The sequence below is a fragment of the Propithecus coquereli genome, unplaced genomic scaffold (assembly GCF_000956105.1).
Source record: "Propithecus coquereli isolate 6110/MARCELLA unplaced genomic scaffold, Pcoq_1.0 Scaffold5, whole genome shotgun sequence".
In the NCBI taxonomy this organism is placed as follows: Eukaryota; Metazoa; Chordata; class Mammalia; order Primates; family Indriidae; genus Propithecus; species Propithecus coquereli.
The window spans coordinates 13724650-13742149 of record NW_012150840.1 but is presented as its reverse complement, the minus strand read 5'-3'; the positions used below and the strand labels follow the sequence as shown (position 1 = coordinate 13742149).

General features: G+C 40.6%; 1 protein-coding gene across 1 annotated transcript; it reads right to left on the bottom strand.

The window, feature by feature from the left end:
• Positions 1-3191: 3191 nt before the first annotated feature.
• Positions 3192-6541, bottom strand: LOC105819889 (acyl-coenzyme A thioesterase 4). Its single transcript, XM_012656234.1, has 3 exons — positions 5802-6541; positions 4691-4893; positions 3192-3909 (listed from the first exon to the last, which is right to left on the bottom strand). Exons 1-3 carry the CDS (start codon positions 6256-6258, stop codon positions 3304-3306), a joined length of 1266 nt encoding a protein of 421 aa, XP_012511688.1. The 5' UTR covers positions 6259-6541; the 3' UTR covers positions 3192-3303.
• Between the last annotated feature and the right edge of the window lie 10959 nt (positions 6542-17500).

The following is a 17500-nucleotide window of genomic DNA, read 5'->3' as shown; positions in this document are numbered from 1 at the left end:
GCCTCCCTGACTGCTAGGATTACAGGTGTGAGCCACCATGCCCAGCCAGAAACCACTCTGAGAGACTTGCTCTGCCGCTGATTTACACAACTGACTGGTATTTATTCTAGATAAGAGATGACAGATCATGGACTGGTACTGACTGGTTTACAAAGGTTACTCCCCAGATACCTTTGTGTCCTGTTTTGCCTTTGTTTTATAGAGCCTTCTTTTAATCTATTTAAATGTTGAGTTTCCATCTCAAAGTGAACATGAAATGCACGTGACATGCATGTTTCATTATTACACATGTGCATGTCCCCCCTTCATGAATCAATCTCTTCCTGTAACCTGTTAAATATATATGCTTGGCCAACCCGTTCATCATAAATTCCTGTCTAATCCTTCCCTGCTTCAAAGTGCCCAGACCTTAGGCTACACTTCCAAGCCTGGGAAAAAGCTAGCCTGTAGGCTACAACCCTTTATGAGAAATAAAGCGCTCGGAGTTGCACACAGTGGTTCGCCCCTATAATCCCCACTACTTGGGAGGCTGAGGCAGGAGGAAGCAGAAGGATTGCTTGAGCCAGGAGTTGGAGACCAGCCTAGGCAACATAGGGAGACCCAGCTCTAAGAAAATTTTTAAAAATTTTAGATAGACAAAAGGCTCTCTAAAGAGATCAAGAGTGTGCCAAACTGAGCCTGTCCATAAAATAAAACTCTGGGAATCTTAAGGGTGTTGTCCTGCAGCATCCTCACAGGGAGCCCAAGATAGGGCTGTTCTTACCTCCAACAGATTTATAGCCAGGAACCATCTAATGGAGTGAACCCCACTGAGATTTTTGGAAGACCCCCAAAGTTTTTAAGAGAAGTGTTCTGGTGGAAGCACTATGACCTCAAGCTAAAGGGGGATGGGGGAGTGCAAAATAAAAAGAGAACTCTGGGCTGCCAATCCTTTCCACCTAGGAAGCAGGTTGAGCAGGCTATTTAGTTGCTAATTCATTTTCTTATGGAAAATAGAGATTTCAACTCAGAGAGTGTGACCAAGAGCCACAGAGAACAACTCAGTAACTGTAAACAACTCAGTTTACAGAGAGTAAACTGAGTACTGATGAAAGAATTGGCAGCATGTTCTCAGGCGGATTTCAGAGTGGCTAAGGGCCAGTGATGGCTGTGTGCCTCCCATTTTCCACTTTTGAACAGGAATGTCTATGGGGGTTATCTTATACCTCTCCCCGCGTTGTCTTATGCATGTCTCTGAGGACACTTAACTTGTTCCTTTATTTCAAAAGTGTTCAGATTCAGAAGAATGATACTCAAGGAGCTGTACCCAAGGAACTGTTCTGAGGAGACTCTTCTGTACCTAGACCTGATACAGATGTTGAGATCTTGGACTTAAGCCTCAGTGTGTTACTGTATTGAAATGAGATTTGTGGGGGGTAGAAGAGGTTTAGTGGAAGGATGTGTACATTTGACATGTGGGAGGAATGTGTAGCCAGAAGGCAGATACTATTTTCCAAAGATGGCTACAACATTTCCCATTCTACATGCTCTTCTACAAGCTGGCCATTCTCCATTCAAGAGGTGGACTCTATGTTCTTCTTGAACTTTGGTGAGCGTTTTGACTGCCTAACCAATAGATTATGGCAAGAGTGATAGTATGTAGCTTCCAACATTATGTCAAACCAAGGCCATGCAATTCAGCCTTGCTGTCTTGGGATGCTCATTCTCGAAACTCATCCCAAGTAGCCAATGAAAAGGCCCAGGTGGAAAGAAATTTAGAACCCCCCCAACCCACAGCCCTGCCTGAGTTCCCAGTTGGCAGCCAGCACCAACATCCCTGCCATGAAAGTAGATCCTCCAACCTCTCCAACTGCCACAGCCACCGCCACTTGGAACAGGAGTGATCCACTCCCACTGAGTCCTGTCCACTTTGCAGACTTGAGTAGGATACATGGTTATTGTTTTAATCCATTATGTTTTGGGGTGGTTTGTTACACAATAGATAACTGAAACACACCTCAACACATAGTCACATAAAACATGAACAATCTCTTTTGCTCACAAATCTGCAATTTGACAGAGCTTGACTGGGACACCTCTGCTCTGCTCTAGGTTATCTGAAGCCTTCACTGGGAAGATGCAAACAGGCGGGGGTAGAATCATCTAGAGCTTTTCTCACTCACATGTCTGGCACCTGGGCTGAGATGACTCAGAGGCTGACCTCAGCTGGGATTGTCAGCCAAGTGCCAACAGTTAGCTTCTCTGGGTGTTTGGGGCTTCTTCACAGCATCGCAGCTTCAAGGTAGACAAGCTTCTCAAATGGTGGCTCAAGCTCCCAAAGTAGCTGTTCCCAGCAAACAAAGTAGAATCTTCATGGCCTTTTATGACCTAGCCTGTGAAGTCACATAGCATGACTTCTGCTCTACTCTACTGATTGAAGCAGTCAGAAGTCCATCCAGACTTGAAGGAAAGGGACATAGGTCTCCCACCTATAGGAGAAATGTCAAAGAATGTACAGGTATGTTTTAAAAATTCCATGAACAGTTTTACTGCTTTACCACATACTGTGGTAAGTATGAGATAGGGTTTTCTCTGTATTTATTGTGCCTGGGTTTATAGTGCTATTTGAATATGTGGCTTGATGTCTTTGACAAAGTTTTGGAAAATTCTCAGCCATTATCTCCTCAAATATACTTAATGGTGATTTGTAGCCTGATGACAAAGTGAGAAATGATTCCTCTAAGATTATCACTCTGTGATTTTCCAAGGTCTGTTATTAGAGCCAGGAAATGAGAGGGACATTCATTCATGGAGCAGTCTTTAGACTTAACTCTTCTAGAGACAGATGCCCCCAATTACTCCTCTCAAAGGATTCTTCTCTGACATCTCTAATGAAAAGGTCAGTGGCCTATCCTTATATCAACACCTCTCTCTATTCTTTTGGCGAAAGACAACTGTATCCTACTACCAGTAGCTCAAAAGCAATCATTAGATGACCATTCTCTCACAGTGACAGAGAAAGTCAACAGCTTCAAAGTTCATCTGTGGCTTAAAACATTAACTGAAAAAAATTGGAAGAAAACACAAATTTTAAAAGGAGAGATACTTTTTATGTTTTTGTGTTATTATACATACAGCTGAATCTTCCAGAAGTGTTACATTAGTAAAATTGATGACAAAACTTATTTACTAAAGTTACCTAAAATACACCATTAACGGCAAAGACGTGGATTTAATGTTATCCATGACATATCCGATTCACACAGGGTTACTGAAGACTACAATCTGACCTTGAATCTCTCAGGTCAACAACAGACAAATGCATTACAGTTTGGGGATAGCTGTCTTCTGGGTACCTCCCAGGTGTTTGCAGAAGAAGGCCAGAATTTGCTTCCAAGCATCTACCTGGGCCTTGGAATGAGGCCTGGGCTCCCCACCCCAGATCACAGGTTTGTTCAGTAATATGTGAAAGGAAGCTGGGCACATGGGGAAGTAAGGAGGCTCGATGTAATGCCCAGTCCCAGGGTAACAGATGATCTGGGGTTTTTCCTTTCCATGTGCCTGTAACCGTTCAGAGGCTCCTTGAGCATATAACTCACTCCTCCAGTTGTGGTCATCCTGACCAACAATGAAGAGGATGGGCCCCTGGGCCTTCTCTATTGGAATCATGCTGGGGTTCTCACACCCTCCGAACGTATCATTATGTATATCCACAATGTCCAGGAGGCCTGAGAAAGCTACCTTGGTTCTCCTCAGGTCATGGCACAATGGTGGGATGCTAGTCTGTTTATAATGTATGCCTCTGTTTCCACTGAACACAGATCCATTGATGGAAACTGTGGCTGAGACATTCTTCAAGAATGAGGCCATCGAGAGACAAATATTAGCCCCTAGAGAACTGCCCAAAAGCCCGATGCCTGGGCCCTTTACCTGGAAGAAAAGAAGAGAGAAGAGTCAAGAACTCATCCAACACAAAAATATATTTCTGAAATGCAACTACAGATGCTACTAGCATTAAGCTGGGAATTATCCACAAGAGAATTAACCTCATCTGACAGTGGAGTTTCTTCTCATGTATTAAATATGTAGCTGAACACATGGCAAACAAATCTTAAACTCATTGGCATATTTGATGTGTTCCACGGGATCACTACTAGAGAAGGCTCAGCCTCATGGAGACTGTCAAGTACAGGCCCTCATTCAGGTAGGCCTGATCCAAGTCTTAATGTGGCTGTGTATCCAACTATGTGGACAAAGTTCTGTTCCAAGATGTGAATCATTCATCAGACCCCATCCACATATACTGGAAAATTCTTAAAAAGCAAGACTAAGGTGTCCAAATAAGAAGTTCTTAGCTTCTCAAAAGAGTGGGCAAGTTCTGATGAAAATCTGAGAACATAATCTGATATCAAAAAATTAAAGATTAAAAAACAAGCATCCAAAGATACTATTAGAAGTTCAATATGCATTACAAAAAGAATTTTATTATTACTAAATTGAATCTCACATGGATTTTATGATTAATACTATACCATGAATCCATCTGGCAGAGAAAGTGGAAATATTAACAATAGGCACCTTCAACCAAGGAAGTCTCCGGAAGAAATCTCCTTTGCAAAAGAATAGAGCAGCATCATTGCACCTAGTACAGGTGACACCCTCCATGGAGATGTTTCTAGAGAGACTGATTAAATAAAGGACATGGGAGAACCTGGGGGTGCTGAAGCATGTAGCATAGGGCTTCTTCAAAGTACTCCAGGTGTATGTTGTCCAGTTGCTTGGGGAGATCTTCAAAGTCATAATAAGCTAGAGCCAACGTGGCAAAACCATGGCCAGACAGAAGGCTGGCTCGATATTCCAACAGGCCCCCTCCGAGACCAAAGATGTCAATGATCCCTGGGAAGGGTCCAGGTCCTAGAGAACGGAATATGATAGAGGAAAGGTATTACACAATTTAAGAATTTGCTTTCCTTTTACGCACCCTTCTAAATTATTTAGTGGGCTCCTATAACTTAAAGAGAGCAGATGCCTGAGTCACTACTGAAAAGGGGGACACAAGCTCCTTGGGGAGATAAAAATCTAAAACACAGAGTACCTTCTGATTGATGATTTGACCCTCCAGATGATTCTGTGATAAGTTATTTGCAAGATTCTAAGAATCTTTAGGTTATCCTAAGGGGGAGTAACAAAGTCTTTCGTTAATGAACACATCGCGTAAGGAGGGATTTCACCTTGCAGACAGTGTTGGAATCAAGAGTGCTCTGTTGGAGGATTGGCCATAGAATTAAGAATGTGAATCAAAGCTTTATGTTGTGTTTTTGTGTCCTGATATGTCAACTGTCTATTTAGAAAGAGAGAAAAGAAAAAGAAATACCCAGAAATGGCTTTAGATGAGAAGGCAGTGAAGTCTGAACTGGGATCTGCAGTAAAGAGGGCCGTGAAGAAGTGGAGAAGGTCCCAGTGTGCCCAGGACACTAGAGAAGGGGACATGGCAATAGCCTCCTTGACCATCAGCATTTTGCCTAAGACCAGTCGGGCTAATGCCTGCAGGGACCTGAAGGGGAGTGATTAATAGCAGAGGACAATGTACCTACCAATCTGACCCTAGCTTGTCATCTGCAGAATAACAACACCCACTTCTTTGGGATATTATAGAGATTATAGAGTATACACAGTGCAGAACCTGGTGCCAAAATGCTCCATTTTTGTTGAGCGCCACTGACATCCAATGCCAGCTTTTCTGACCTTGCTCCGGAGCCAAACCTCAGCTAGAGCAGCACGGAGGCCACCGACCGTCACACACTCCCGCAGCCCCCGCTCACCTGGCGGCAGGAAGAGCGTGGCGCGCACCCGGCCCGCGCGCACCGGCTCCCGCCGCACCCCGGGCGGCAAGAAGTGGCGCTCGTGCACCGCCCGGCCCAGCAGCCGCCCGGCCTCGGGTTCGTGGCCGTCCAGCACCTCCAGCTCCACGGCGAAGGGCGTCCGCACGTCGCGCTTCACAAAGCGCCAGAAAGGCTTCTCGGGCTCCAGGGCCCAGAGCAGCCCCATGGGCTCGAGCCCCGCGAAGCTGCCGCCCAGCGCGGGCGCGCGCGCCAGGTCCAGCTGGCCGGCGGCGTCGGCGCGGTAGCGCGCGTGGGCCCGGAAGAGCGCGCCCTTCTCGTCACGCAGGGACGCGCGCAGCGTGACCGACTGCTCGGGGGCCAGGCCGCGCACGACGATGCGCACCGGCTCGTCCCAGCAGCAGCGGCCCGCGGGCTCCAGAATCAGCGTGGCCGTCATCGCGGACCGGGAGCAGGTCAGCCTAATCCTCAGGCCGGTGGAAGGTCGTGGCGAGCGCGCCGAGTGTCCTCGCGGGATCTGGCGTCCCCTGGCGCTGGGAGCGGTCGGTGGCTGAGCCGGCGGGAGAGGCGGTCTGGTCACTTCAGACCTGTGGACCCGAGGGCCTTGACTCTTCTGAGGCAAAAGGAACCAGGCTCCTCTGGCCCGGGGCGGGGCCAAAGGGAAGTCCAGAGGTTCTGGGTGTGGCCCCAACCTGCCCCACACCACTCTCACTTGGACTGAAAGTTACTGCAATGTATTCGTGGTAAAACCAGAGGTAGATGACATCAAGCCCCTTCACGGGGTCTATGACAACGTTTTTTAAAGCTTTTAATGAAGTATATGTTACTACAAAAATGCACAAATCCTATGTGTATAGGTAAGTGAATTTTCATAACCCCTACATACATACTTTCAGTGGTCTTAGTCACTGGTGGTCAGCTGTGGTCTAAAAATATTAAATGGAAAATTCCAGTAATAAACAATTCATAAGTTTTAAATTTCGTGCTGCTTTGAGTAGCGTGATGAAATCTTGTCTTGTCCCACTGTATCTTGCCCTGACGTGAATTATCCCTTTTTCCAGAGTATTGACCTGTGTAGATAGGTTACTTGCCTATTAGTCACTTAGTAGCCATCTGGTTTATTAGATCCCCTGTGGAGGTATTGCAGTACTTGCATTCAAGTAACCCTTATTTTACTTAATAATGACCCCAAGTGCAAGAATATTGTGCCTAATATGTAAATTAAATTTGTGTGTATGTCTGTATAGGAAAAAATATAGTATATGTAGCATTCCGTATTGTCTGCAGTTTCTGGCATCCACTTGGGGGTCTGTCCTGAAAGGGAAGTGACTGAATAAACTGTAAATCTATAGGGCATGTGAATGTCAGTATCTGGCTTAACTTCTGGTCATTGAGCATGCAGGCTGGCTAGGGACAACCTCTCCCCCATTTCCAAAAAAAGAGGACTTTACTATGTAATTCTTGAACTAGAGGTATTTAGTACAGCCCCTAGGCAGAGCTACCTTTCCCTCTTTTTCCCCCCTCCCCTCTCTGTGTATTGTGGAGGTTTTAAGTTACTTCAAGATCTGTTCTTTCGGTCTGTAAGCCTTTATGTATTTGTAACAAGGATGCTTCTCCATGTAGATTCTTCACGTTTTATAGAGCACAGTCTCAGGTGTATTCCAGGGCTAAATGCCACAGGGGCCAGAAGATCAGTATGTGTGTGTTTGCAGAAGAACCTGACTGGTTCCCAATGCCACACCATTCTGAATGCAGTTTTTATTTTTATTTTTATTTCAAGAGATTTAGGGGATACAAGTGGTTTTTGTATAGTGGTGAAATCAGGAATTTTAGTGTATTTGTTGCTCAAATAGTGTCCGTTGTACCTGATAGATCATTTTTGATCCTTCACCTCCCCTCCCCTCCTCCCTCCACTTCCTAGTCTCCTATGTGTATCATAGCACTTTGTGTGACCATATATACCCATTGTTTAGCTCCCACTTGTAAGTGAGAACGCACAGTATTTGTTTCTCTGTTCTTGAGATACTTCACTTAGGATAATAATCTCCAGTTCCATCCAAGTTACTGGAAAAATATTATTTCATTCCTTCTTATGGCTGAGTAGTACTCCATGGTATATGTATACCATATTTTCTTTATCCGCTCCTCAGTAGATGGGCACTTAGGGCGATTTCATATCGTTGCAATTGTGAATTGCGCTGCAATATACATTCAGATGCAGGGATCTTTTGGATACAATGACTTCTTTTCCTTTGGGTAGATACCCAGTAGTGGGAGTGCTGGATCAAATGGTAGGTCTACTTTTAGTTCTTTGAGGAATCTCCATACTGATCTCTATAGAGGTTGTACTAATTTTTATTCCCACGGTGTATAAGCATTCTCTTTTCACTGCATCCATGCCGGCATGTATTGTTTTTTGACTTTTTAATAATGGCCATTTTGACAGGAATAAGGTGGTACCTCACTGTGGTTTTAATTTGCATTTCCCTGGTGATTAGTGATGTTGAACATTTTTTTCCATCTATTTGTTGGCCATTTGTATATCTTTTGAAATATTCTGTTCTAGTCTTTTGCCCACTTTTAAATGGGGTTATTTGTTTTTTGCTTGTGAATTTATTAAATATTTGAGGTCCTTGTAGATTCTGTATTTTAATCCTTTGTCAGATGTGTAGTTTGCAAATATTTTCTCCCATTCTGTAAGTTGTCTATTCTGTTGATTGTTTCCTTTGCTGTGCAGAAACTTTTCAGTTTAAGTCCTATTTATTTTTGCTGTTGCTGTGTTTGCTTTGGGGGTCTTAGTCATAAATTCTTTGCCTAGGCCGATATCTAGAAGAGTATTTCCTATGTTTTCTTCTGGAATTTATGGTTTCAGATCTTACATTTAAGTCTTTACTCCATCTTGAGTTAATTTTTGCATATGGTGAGAGATATGGGTCCAGTTACATTCTTCTACATACATCTTTCCAATTTTCCCAGCACCACTTACTGAATAAGGCGCCCTTTCCCCAGTGTACGTATTTGAGTGCTTTGTCAAAAATCAGTTGGTTGTTTGTATATGGTTTTATTGCTGGGTTCTCTGTTCTGTTCCATTGATCTATGTGTCTACTTTTGTACCAATACCATGCCGTTTTGGTTACTATCACCTTGTGGTATAATTTGAAGTTCGGTCATGTGATGCCTCCAGATTTATTCTTTTTGCTTAGGATTACTTTGGTTATTCAGGCTCTTTTTTGATTCCATATGAAATTTAGGATTATTTCTTCTAATTTAGAGAAAAATAACATTGCGTTTTGCTGGGAATTGCATTGACTCTGTAAATCGCTTTGGGCAATATAAACATTTTCACTATATTGATTCTTCTGATCCATGATTTCCATTTGTTTGTGTCATCTGTGATTGCTTTCATCAATGTTTTGTAGTTCTCCTTGTGGACATCTTTCACCTCTTTGTTTACGTATATTCCTAAGTATTTTATTTTCTTTGCAGCTGTTGTAAATGGAATTGAGTACTTGATTTGACACTCAACTTGACTGTTATTAGTGTATAGGAATGCTACTGATTTGTGTGCATTAATTTTGTAACCTGAGACATTACTGAATTTATTTATCAATTCTAGGAGTCTTTTGGAGGAGTCCTTAGAGTTTTCTATATATAAGATCATATTATCAGAAAACAAAGATACTTTGATCTCCTCTTTTCCAGTTTGCATGTTGTTTATCTCTTTCTTTTGACTGATTGCTCAGGCTAGGACTTCCAGTACTATGTTGAATAAAAGTGGTGACAGTGGACACCTTTGTCATGTCCCAGTTCTTAGGGGGAATGCTTTCAGCTTTTCCCTATTCAGTGTGATGTTGGTTGTCGGTTGTCATATATAGCTTTTATTATTTTTAGGTATGTTCATTCTATGCCTAGTTTGTTGAGGGTTTTTATCATGAAGGGGTGCTGGATTTTATTGAATGCTTTTTCTGCACCTATTGAGATGATCATATGGTTTCTCTTTTTAATTCTGTTTATATGGTGAATCACATTTATTAACTTGCATACGTTGAACCATTCTTGCATTCCTGGGATGAAACCCACTTGATCATGGTGAGTTATCCTTCTGATGAGCTTTTGGATTTGATTTGTGAATATTTTGTCGAGGATTTCTGCATTGTTGCGCAATGGGGGATATTGGTCTGCACTTTTCCTTTTTTGCATGTCCTTTCCTGACATTGGTATCAGGGTGATACTGGCTTCATAGAATGAGTTAGGGAAGATGTCCTCCTACTTTCTCAATCTTTTGGACCAGTTTCAGTAGGTTTGGTACCAGTTCTTCTTTGTATATCTGATAGGATTCAGCTGTGAACCAATCAGGTCCTGAGCTTTTTCTTGTTGGGCTATTTTTTATTACTGATTCTATCTTATTACTCGTTATTGGTCTGTTCAGGAGCTCTGTTTCTTCCTGGTTGAATCCCAGGAGGTTCTATGCTTTCAGGAATTCATTCATTTCCTTTAGGTTTTCTAGTTTGTGAACATTTATTTGTTCATAATAGTCTCTGATGATCTTTTGTATTTTTGTAGTATCAGTTATAATGTCTCCATTTTCATTTGTGATTATGTTTAGTTGGATCTTCTTTCCTTTGTTAGTCTAGCTAGTAGTTTATGAATTTTGTTTATCTTTTTGAAGAACCAACTTTTCATTTCAATTATCCTTTCTATTGTTCTTTTGTTCTCTATTTCATTTGGTTCTACTCTGATCTTTATTATTTCTTTTCTTCTGCTAATTTTAGGTTTGGTTTGTTCTTGTTTTTGTAGTTCCTTGAAGTATAAAGTTCGGTTGTTAATATGTGTTCTTTCTACATTTTTGAGGTTGGCATCTAATGCTATAAACTTCTATATTCTCACTGCTTTGGCTACATCCCACAGATTTTGGTATGTTGTGTTTTAATTTTCATTCATTTAAAACATTTTTTTTTCAGACAGGGTCTCACTCTGGCTTAGAGTGCAGTGGCATCACCATATCTCAGTGCAACCTCAAACTTCTGGGCTCACTTGATCCTCCTGCCTTAGCCCTTCCCAGTAGCAGGGACTACAGGGAGGCCACTACGCCCAGCTTTTTTTTTTTTTTTCCCCTCATTATGTTGCTCAGGCTGGTCTCAAACTCCTGGGCTCAAGCAATCCTCCTGCCTCAGCCTTCCCAGTAGCAGGGACTACAGGGAGGCCACTACGCCCAGCTTTTTTTTTTTTTTTCCCCTCATTATGTTGCTCAGGCTGGTCTCAAACTCCTGGGCTCAAGTGATCCTTTTGCCTCAGCCTCCCAAAGTGGTAGGATTACAGGTGTGAGTCACTGCATCTGGCACTTCTCAAAAAATTTTTAAATTTCCATCTTTGTTTCGTCGTTGACCCAGTGATCATTCAGGGGCATATTAATTTCCATGTGTTTTTATAGTTTCTGAAGTTCTGCTTTATATTGATTTCTAGCTTTATTCTCCTGTGGTCTGAGAAGATACTTGATATGATTTTGAGTTTTTAAAATTTGTTAATATTTGTTTTGTAGCCTAACATGTGGTCTATCTTGAAGAGTATTCTACATACTGATGAAAAGAGTGTATATTCTGTAGATATTGGGGGGAATGTTTTGTAAATGTCTGTTAAGTCCATTTGGTCTAAAGTCCGATTTAAGCGCAATGTTTCTTTGTTGATTTTCCGTCCTGATGATCTGTCTGTGATGAGTTGGGTGTTCAAGGCCCTCACTATTACTGTGTTGCATCTGTCTTCTTTAGGTCTAGCAATATTAGTTTTGTGAATCTGAGTGCTCTGATTTGGGGTGCATATATATTTAAGATTGCTGAATTGATCCCTTTGTCATTATATAATGAAGTTCTTTGTCTTTTTTTTTTTTACTATTTTTGATTTGATGTCTGTTTTATTTGATATAAGGATAGCTACTCCTATTCACATTTGATTTTCATTTGTGCGAAATATCTTTTTCCACCCCTTTAGTTTCAGTCTATATGTGTCTTTATGAGTAAAGTGAATTTCTTTTAAGGGTCATATAGTTGGATCATGATTTTTTATCCAATTTGAGAATCTACATCTTTTAAGTGGGCTTTTAATCCATTTATGTTCACAGTTAATATTGACATATGAGGCTTTCTTGTTATATTGTTATTTGATTGTTGTGTTTTACAAGTTCTCTCTTTTTCTCCTTTTTGTCTTTGTGGTTTGCTGAACTTCTGTCATGTTGTCATTTAGTTCCATTCTCTTCCTCCTTCGTGTAATTGTTTTACAAGACCTGTGAGTTTTATATTTTTGAATGTTTTCATGATGGTGAATGTTTTGTTTCCATATTTAAGATTCCTTTCAGGGCCGAGCGCGGTGGCTCACACCTGTAATCCTAGCACTCTGGGAGGCCAAGGCAGGCGGATTGTTTGAGCTCAGGAGTTCAAAACCAGCCTGAGCAAGAGCGAGACCCCGTCTCTACTAAAAATATATAGAAAAAATTAGCCGGGCATGGTGGCGCATGCCTGTAGTCCCAGCTACTCAGGAGGCTGAGGCAGGAGGATCGCTTGAGCCCAGGAGTGTGAGGTTGCTGTGAGCTAGGATGACGCCACGGCACTCTAGCCCAGGCAACACAATAAGACTCTGTCTCCAAAAAAAAAAAAAAGATTCCTTTCAGCATTTCCCATAGAGTCATTTAGTGGTGATGAGTTCTCTCAGTGTTTGTTTGGGAAAGACTTTATTTCCCATTCATTTATAAAACTTATTATGGAAGGAGTTAAAATTCTTGGCTAACAGTTTTTTTTTTTCTTTCAGCACTTTGAAAATGCCACCGCATTCTCTTCTGGCCTGTAAGGTGTCTGCTGACAGGTCCTCTGTTAGTTTGATGAGATTTCCCTTTGACCTGATGCTTTTTTCTCTTGCTAATTTTAAAATTCTCTCTTTCACTTCAGCTGTGGTCCTTCCGATTATAATATGCCGTGGCGAAGTCCTTGTTGCAATGCATTTGCCTGGGTGTTGTTGGGCCTCCTGTAACTGAATGTTCAACTCTTGCTAGTCCTGAGAAGTTTTCATGGATTATTTCCTTAAATAGGATCTCTAAACTTTTAGATCTCTCTTCCCCTTTGGGAATACCAATAGTTCCTAGGTTTGGTTGCTTTATGTAGACCCAGACATCTCAAAGGCTTTTCAAATTCCTTTTCATTCTTTTTCCTTATTGTTGTCTGAGTGGAGTATTTCAAAAGACATGTCTTTAAGTTTTGAGATTCTTTCTTCTCCTTGGTTTAGTCTGTTTTTGAAGCTTTTGCATGTGCTTTGTATTTCCTTCAGTGAATTTTTCAACTCCAGAAATTCTGTTCAGTTTTTTTTTTTTTTAAAGCTATCTATCTCCTTGGTAAATTTCTCATTCATATCCCGAACTGATTTTCTCATCTCTTTGTATTGTTTTTCAGATTTCCCTTGCATCTCATTGAGTTTCTGTAAAATCAATATTTGGAATTCTTTTTCTGGTATTATGAAGAATTCTTTTTGATTGGGATCTGTTACTGGACAATTGGTGTAGTCATTTGGTTGTGTCATATTTCCTTGCTTTTTCATGCTTCCTGTGTTCTTCTGTGGATCTGATGTAGTAGTCACTTGTTCCACTTTTTGAAATTGGGTTTTTTTTAGAAACACAGTCTCACTAGTCACTGAGGCAGAAGTACAGTGGTACAATCATAGCTCATTGCAGCCTAAAATCCTGGGCTCAAAGAATCCTCCTTCCTCAGATTCCTGATTAGCTAGGACTATAGGCACATACCACAATACCTGGTTACATTTTTTAAAATTCTTTTTCTAGGCCGGGCGTGGTGGCTCACGCCTGTAATCCTAGCACTCTGGGAAGCCGAGGCGGGCGGATTGTTTGAGCTCAGGAGTTCGAGACCAGCGTGAGCAAGAGCGAGACCCCGTCTCTACTAAAAATAGAAAGAAATTAATTGGACAACTAAAAATATATAAAGAAAAAATTAGCCGGGCATGGTGGCACATGCCTGTAGTCCCAGCTACTCAGGAGGCTGAGGCAGAAGGATCGCTTGAGCCCAGGAGTTTGAGGTTGCTGTGAGCTAGGATGACGCCACGGCACTCTAGCCCGGGCAAAACAGTGAGACTCTGTCTCGGAAAAAAAAAAAAATTCTTTTTCTAGAGACAGAGTTTCACATGTTGCCCAGGCTAGTATCAGACTCCTGGCTTCAAGCAATCCTTCTTTCTTGACCTCTGAAATCGCTAAGATTACAGGTAAGAGCCACCATGCACAGCTTGTTTTGTTGTTGTTGTTGAGTTGTTTGAGTTCTTTGTAAATACTAGATATTGCTCCCCTATCCAAAGTATAGTTTGCAAATATTTTCTCCCATTCCACAGGTTATCTGTTTACTCTGCTGATTATTTATTTTGTGGTACAGAAGCTTTATACTTTAAGTCCTATTTGTCTACTTTTGTTTTTGTTGCCTGTGCTTTTGAGGTCTTAGTCATGAATTCTTTGCCTAAACCAATGACCATAAGAGTTTTCCCTATATGTTCTTCTAGTATTTTTATAGTTTCAGGTCTTGCATTCAAGTCTTTGGTGAATCTTGAGTTAATTTTTATATATGGTAAGAACTGGGGGTCCAGTTTCATTCTTCCACATGTGGCAATCCAGTTTTCCTAGCACCACTGATTGAAAAGAGTATCCCTTTCCCAGTGCATCTTCTTGTCAACATTGTCAAAGATTAGTTTTCTGTAAGTATGAGACTTTATATCTGGGTTCTCTATTCTATTCCATTGATCTATGTGCCCATTTTTATACCAGTACCTTCCTGTTTTTGTTACTATAGCCGTAGACTATAATTTGAGTCAGGCAATGGGATGCCGCCGGCTTTGTTGTTTTTGCTCAAGATGACTTTGGCTATTCAGGCTCTTTTTTGCTTCCATTTTAACTATCGAATTTTTTTTTCTAATTCTGCAAAAAATGATGTTGGTATTTTGACAGATATCTTATTGAACTTGTAGATTGCTTTTGGTAGTGTGGTCATTTTAATGATATTAATTCTTCCAATCCATGATGATGTGCTGTTTATCCATTTGTTTGTGTCATCAGTGTTCTGTAGTTTTCTTTGTAGAGATCTGCCTTCTCCTTGGTTAAGTACATTCCTAGGTATTTTATTTTTTTGCAGCTATTTTAAATGGGATCACTTTCTTGGTTTGGTTCTCAGCTAGATTGTTACTGGCATATACAAACACCACTAATTTCTATACATCTTTAGGGTTTTCTAGATATAAGATTATATCATCAGTCACCAGGGATAATTTGACTTCCTCTTTTCCAATTTGGTTGCCTTTCATTTTTTTCTCTTTCCCGATTGCTCTCGTGAGGACTTTTCCCCATTAAGCATGATGTTACCTGTGGCTTTGTCATATATGGCCTGTATTGTTTTGAGGTATATTCTTTCTATGTCTAGTTTATTGAGGATTTTTATCATCACTGCTGAAGAGATGCTGAAGTTATCAAATGCTTTTTATGTGTCTATTGAGATGATCATATGGTTTTTGTCCTTAATTCTGTTTATGTCAAGTATCATATTTATTTGTGTATGTTGAATTATGCTTGCATCCCTGCTATATAAAACGCTCTTGATCATGGTCTTTTATACTTTTGATGTACTGTTGGATTCAGTTTGCTAGAATTTTATGAGGATTTTTGAGTCTATGTTCATTAGGGATATTGTTCTGTAGTTTTCTTTTTCTGTTGTGTCCTTGACTGGTTTTGCTATCACAGTGATACTGGCCTCATAGAATTATGTACAGAGAATTCCTTCCTCCTTGATTTTTTTTTTTTTTAGAATGGTTTTAAGAGGATCGGTATTAGTTCTTCTTTGTATTTTTGGTAGCATTCAGCTGTGAATCCATCTGGTCATGGGTTTTGGGGGGTAGATTTTTTATTATTAATCAAATCTCACTACTCATTATTGGTCTGTTGAGGAATTCTATTTTTTTTTTTCCTGGTTCAATCTCAGGAGGTTGTATGCTTTCAGGAAATCATCCATTTCCTCTAGGTTTTCTGGTTTGTGTTTATTGGTTCATAATACTCTCTGATGATCTTTTGACAGCACTTGTAATGTCTCCTTTTCCATTTGTGATTATGTTATTTTGGATCTTCTTTTCTTGGTTAGTATAGGTAGTGGTTTATAAATTTTGTTCATCTTTTGAAAGAACCAACTTTTGTTTCATTGATCTCTTCTATATCGTTCTTTTGGTCTCTATTTCATTTAGTTCTGCTCTGATCTTTGTTATTTCTTTTGTTTTTTCTAACTTTGGGTTTGGTTTTTATTTGTTTTTCTAGTTCTTTGAGATGCAATGTTAAGTTGGTAATTTGTTGGTAAATTTCTACTTTTCTGATATTGGCATTTAATGCTATCAGCTTCCCTCTTAGCATTGATTTTTATGTATTCCACAGGTTTTGGTATGTTGTGTTTTCATTTTCATTCCTCTCAAAAAATTTTAAATTTCCGTTTTTATTTCTTTGTTGACATAGTGATCATCCAGGAGCATGTTGTTTAATTTCCACATATTTATATAGTTTCTGAAGTTCCTCTTAATATTGATTTCTAACTTTATTTCACTGTGGTCTGAGAATATACTTGATATGATTTCAACTTTTAAAAATTTGTTCAGACTTGAGAAGAATGTGTCAAAATAAAATAAAATATAGAAGTAAATCTCTAAATTTAAAATGTTTTATTTGCAAGGCAGAAATTCCAATTTGGGGCTTATACACAGAATGGGTTGTCTTTGGAATGTCTGAAGACAGAGAAGCTTTGAGGTTTTATTAGAAGGAGAAATGCTATGTATCATTCTGAAAGAAAGTTTACGGGCTCTAGTAAAGTTCTGGGGAGTTGGCAAGCTCTTACTGGTGACTTACAGTGTTGGGTAGAACTGGTCTTGGAGTCACAGCAGGTTGTTTTAGCAGCCATTACATAAAACTGGTTTCAGGTTACAACAGGCAGTTTCAGCAGCCAGGCTTGCAGAGAATTACATTCTTGGAGCAATGTTGTATGCCCTGAGTGCTTTTTTCCCTTGGGCCCTCAACTCTGTTTAGTTGTAGACAACAAGAATGACCCCATTTGTATGATCAACTTTCTCAAGGGGAAAATCACATATACATTGTTAATAATCAAGAGAAGGGGTGTAGGAATTCTGGGTCTAGTTGTCATTCATATTCCTCCTCCAAAACCGTACTGCTGAATCAAGGCCAGGGCTTCAGCATGGTTCCAGATCTACTCTTTTATATATTTCTAACAGATGGTGCCTTGAAACATGCACCAATCCCACCAAATCTAGGAATTCTTTTTTTTGTTGTTGCTTTTTAAAGACAGAATCTTGCTCTGTTGCCCAGGCTGGAATGCAGTAGTGCAATCATACCTCACTGCAGCCTTGAACTCATGGGCTCAAGCGATCCTCCTGCCTTAGACTCACACACCCCACAGCCATGCCCAGATGCCCAGTTAATATTTTTTAAATTTTGTGTAGAGACGGATCTCTCACTTTTGCCCAGGTTGGCCTCAAATTCCTAGCCTTAAGCAATTTTTCCACCTTGGCTTCCTAAAATGCTGGGATTACAGGTGTGAGCCACTGCACCTGGCCATGATACAGAAAATATTGAAAGCTTATGTGGGTAAAAGAAGAGCCAT

What these genes read in the sequence shown, in the direction of transcription:
- LOC105819889 (XM_012656234.1), bottom strand. Translation starts at nt 6,258, where the DNA reads ATGACGGCCACGCTGATTCTGGAGCCCGCGGGCCGCTGCTGCTGGGAC. An exon ending in CACGCTCTTCCTGCCGCCAG is followed by an intron (nt 4,894 to 5,801) that starts GTGAGCGGGGGC and finishes TCCGTTCTCTAG; the next exon opens with GACCTGGACCCTTCCCAGGG. An exon ending in ACATGCTTCAGCACCCCCAG is followed by an intron (nt 3,910 to 4,690) that starts GTTCTCCCATGT and finishes CTTTTCTTCCAG; the next exon opens with GTAAAGGGCCCAGGCATCGG.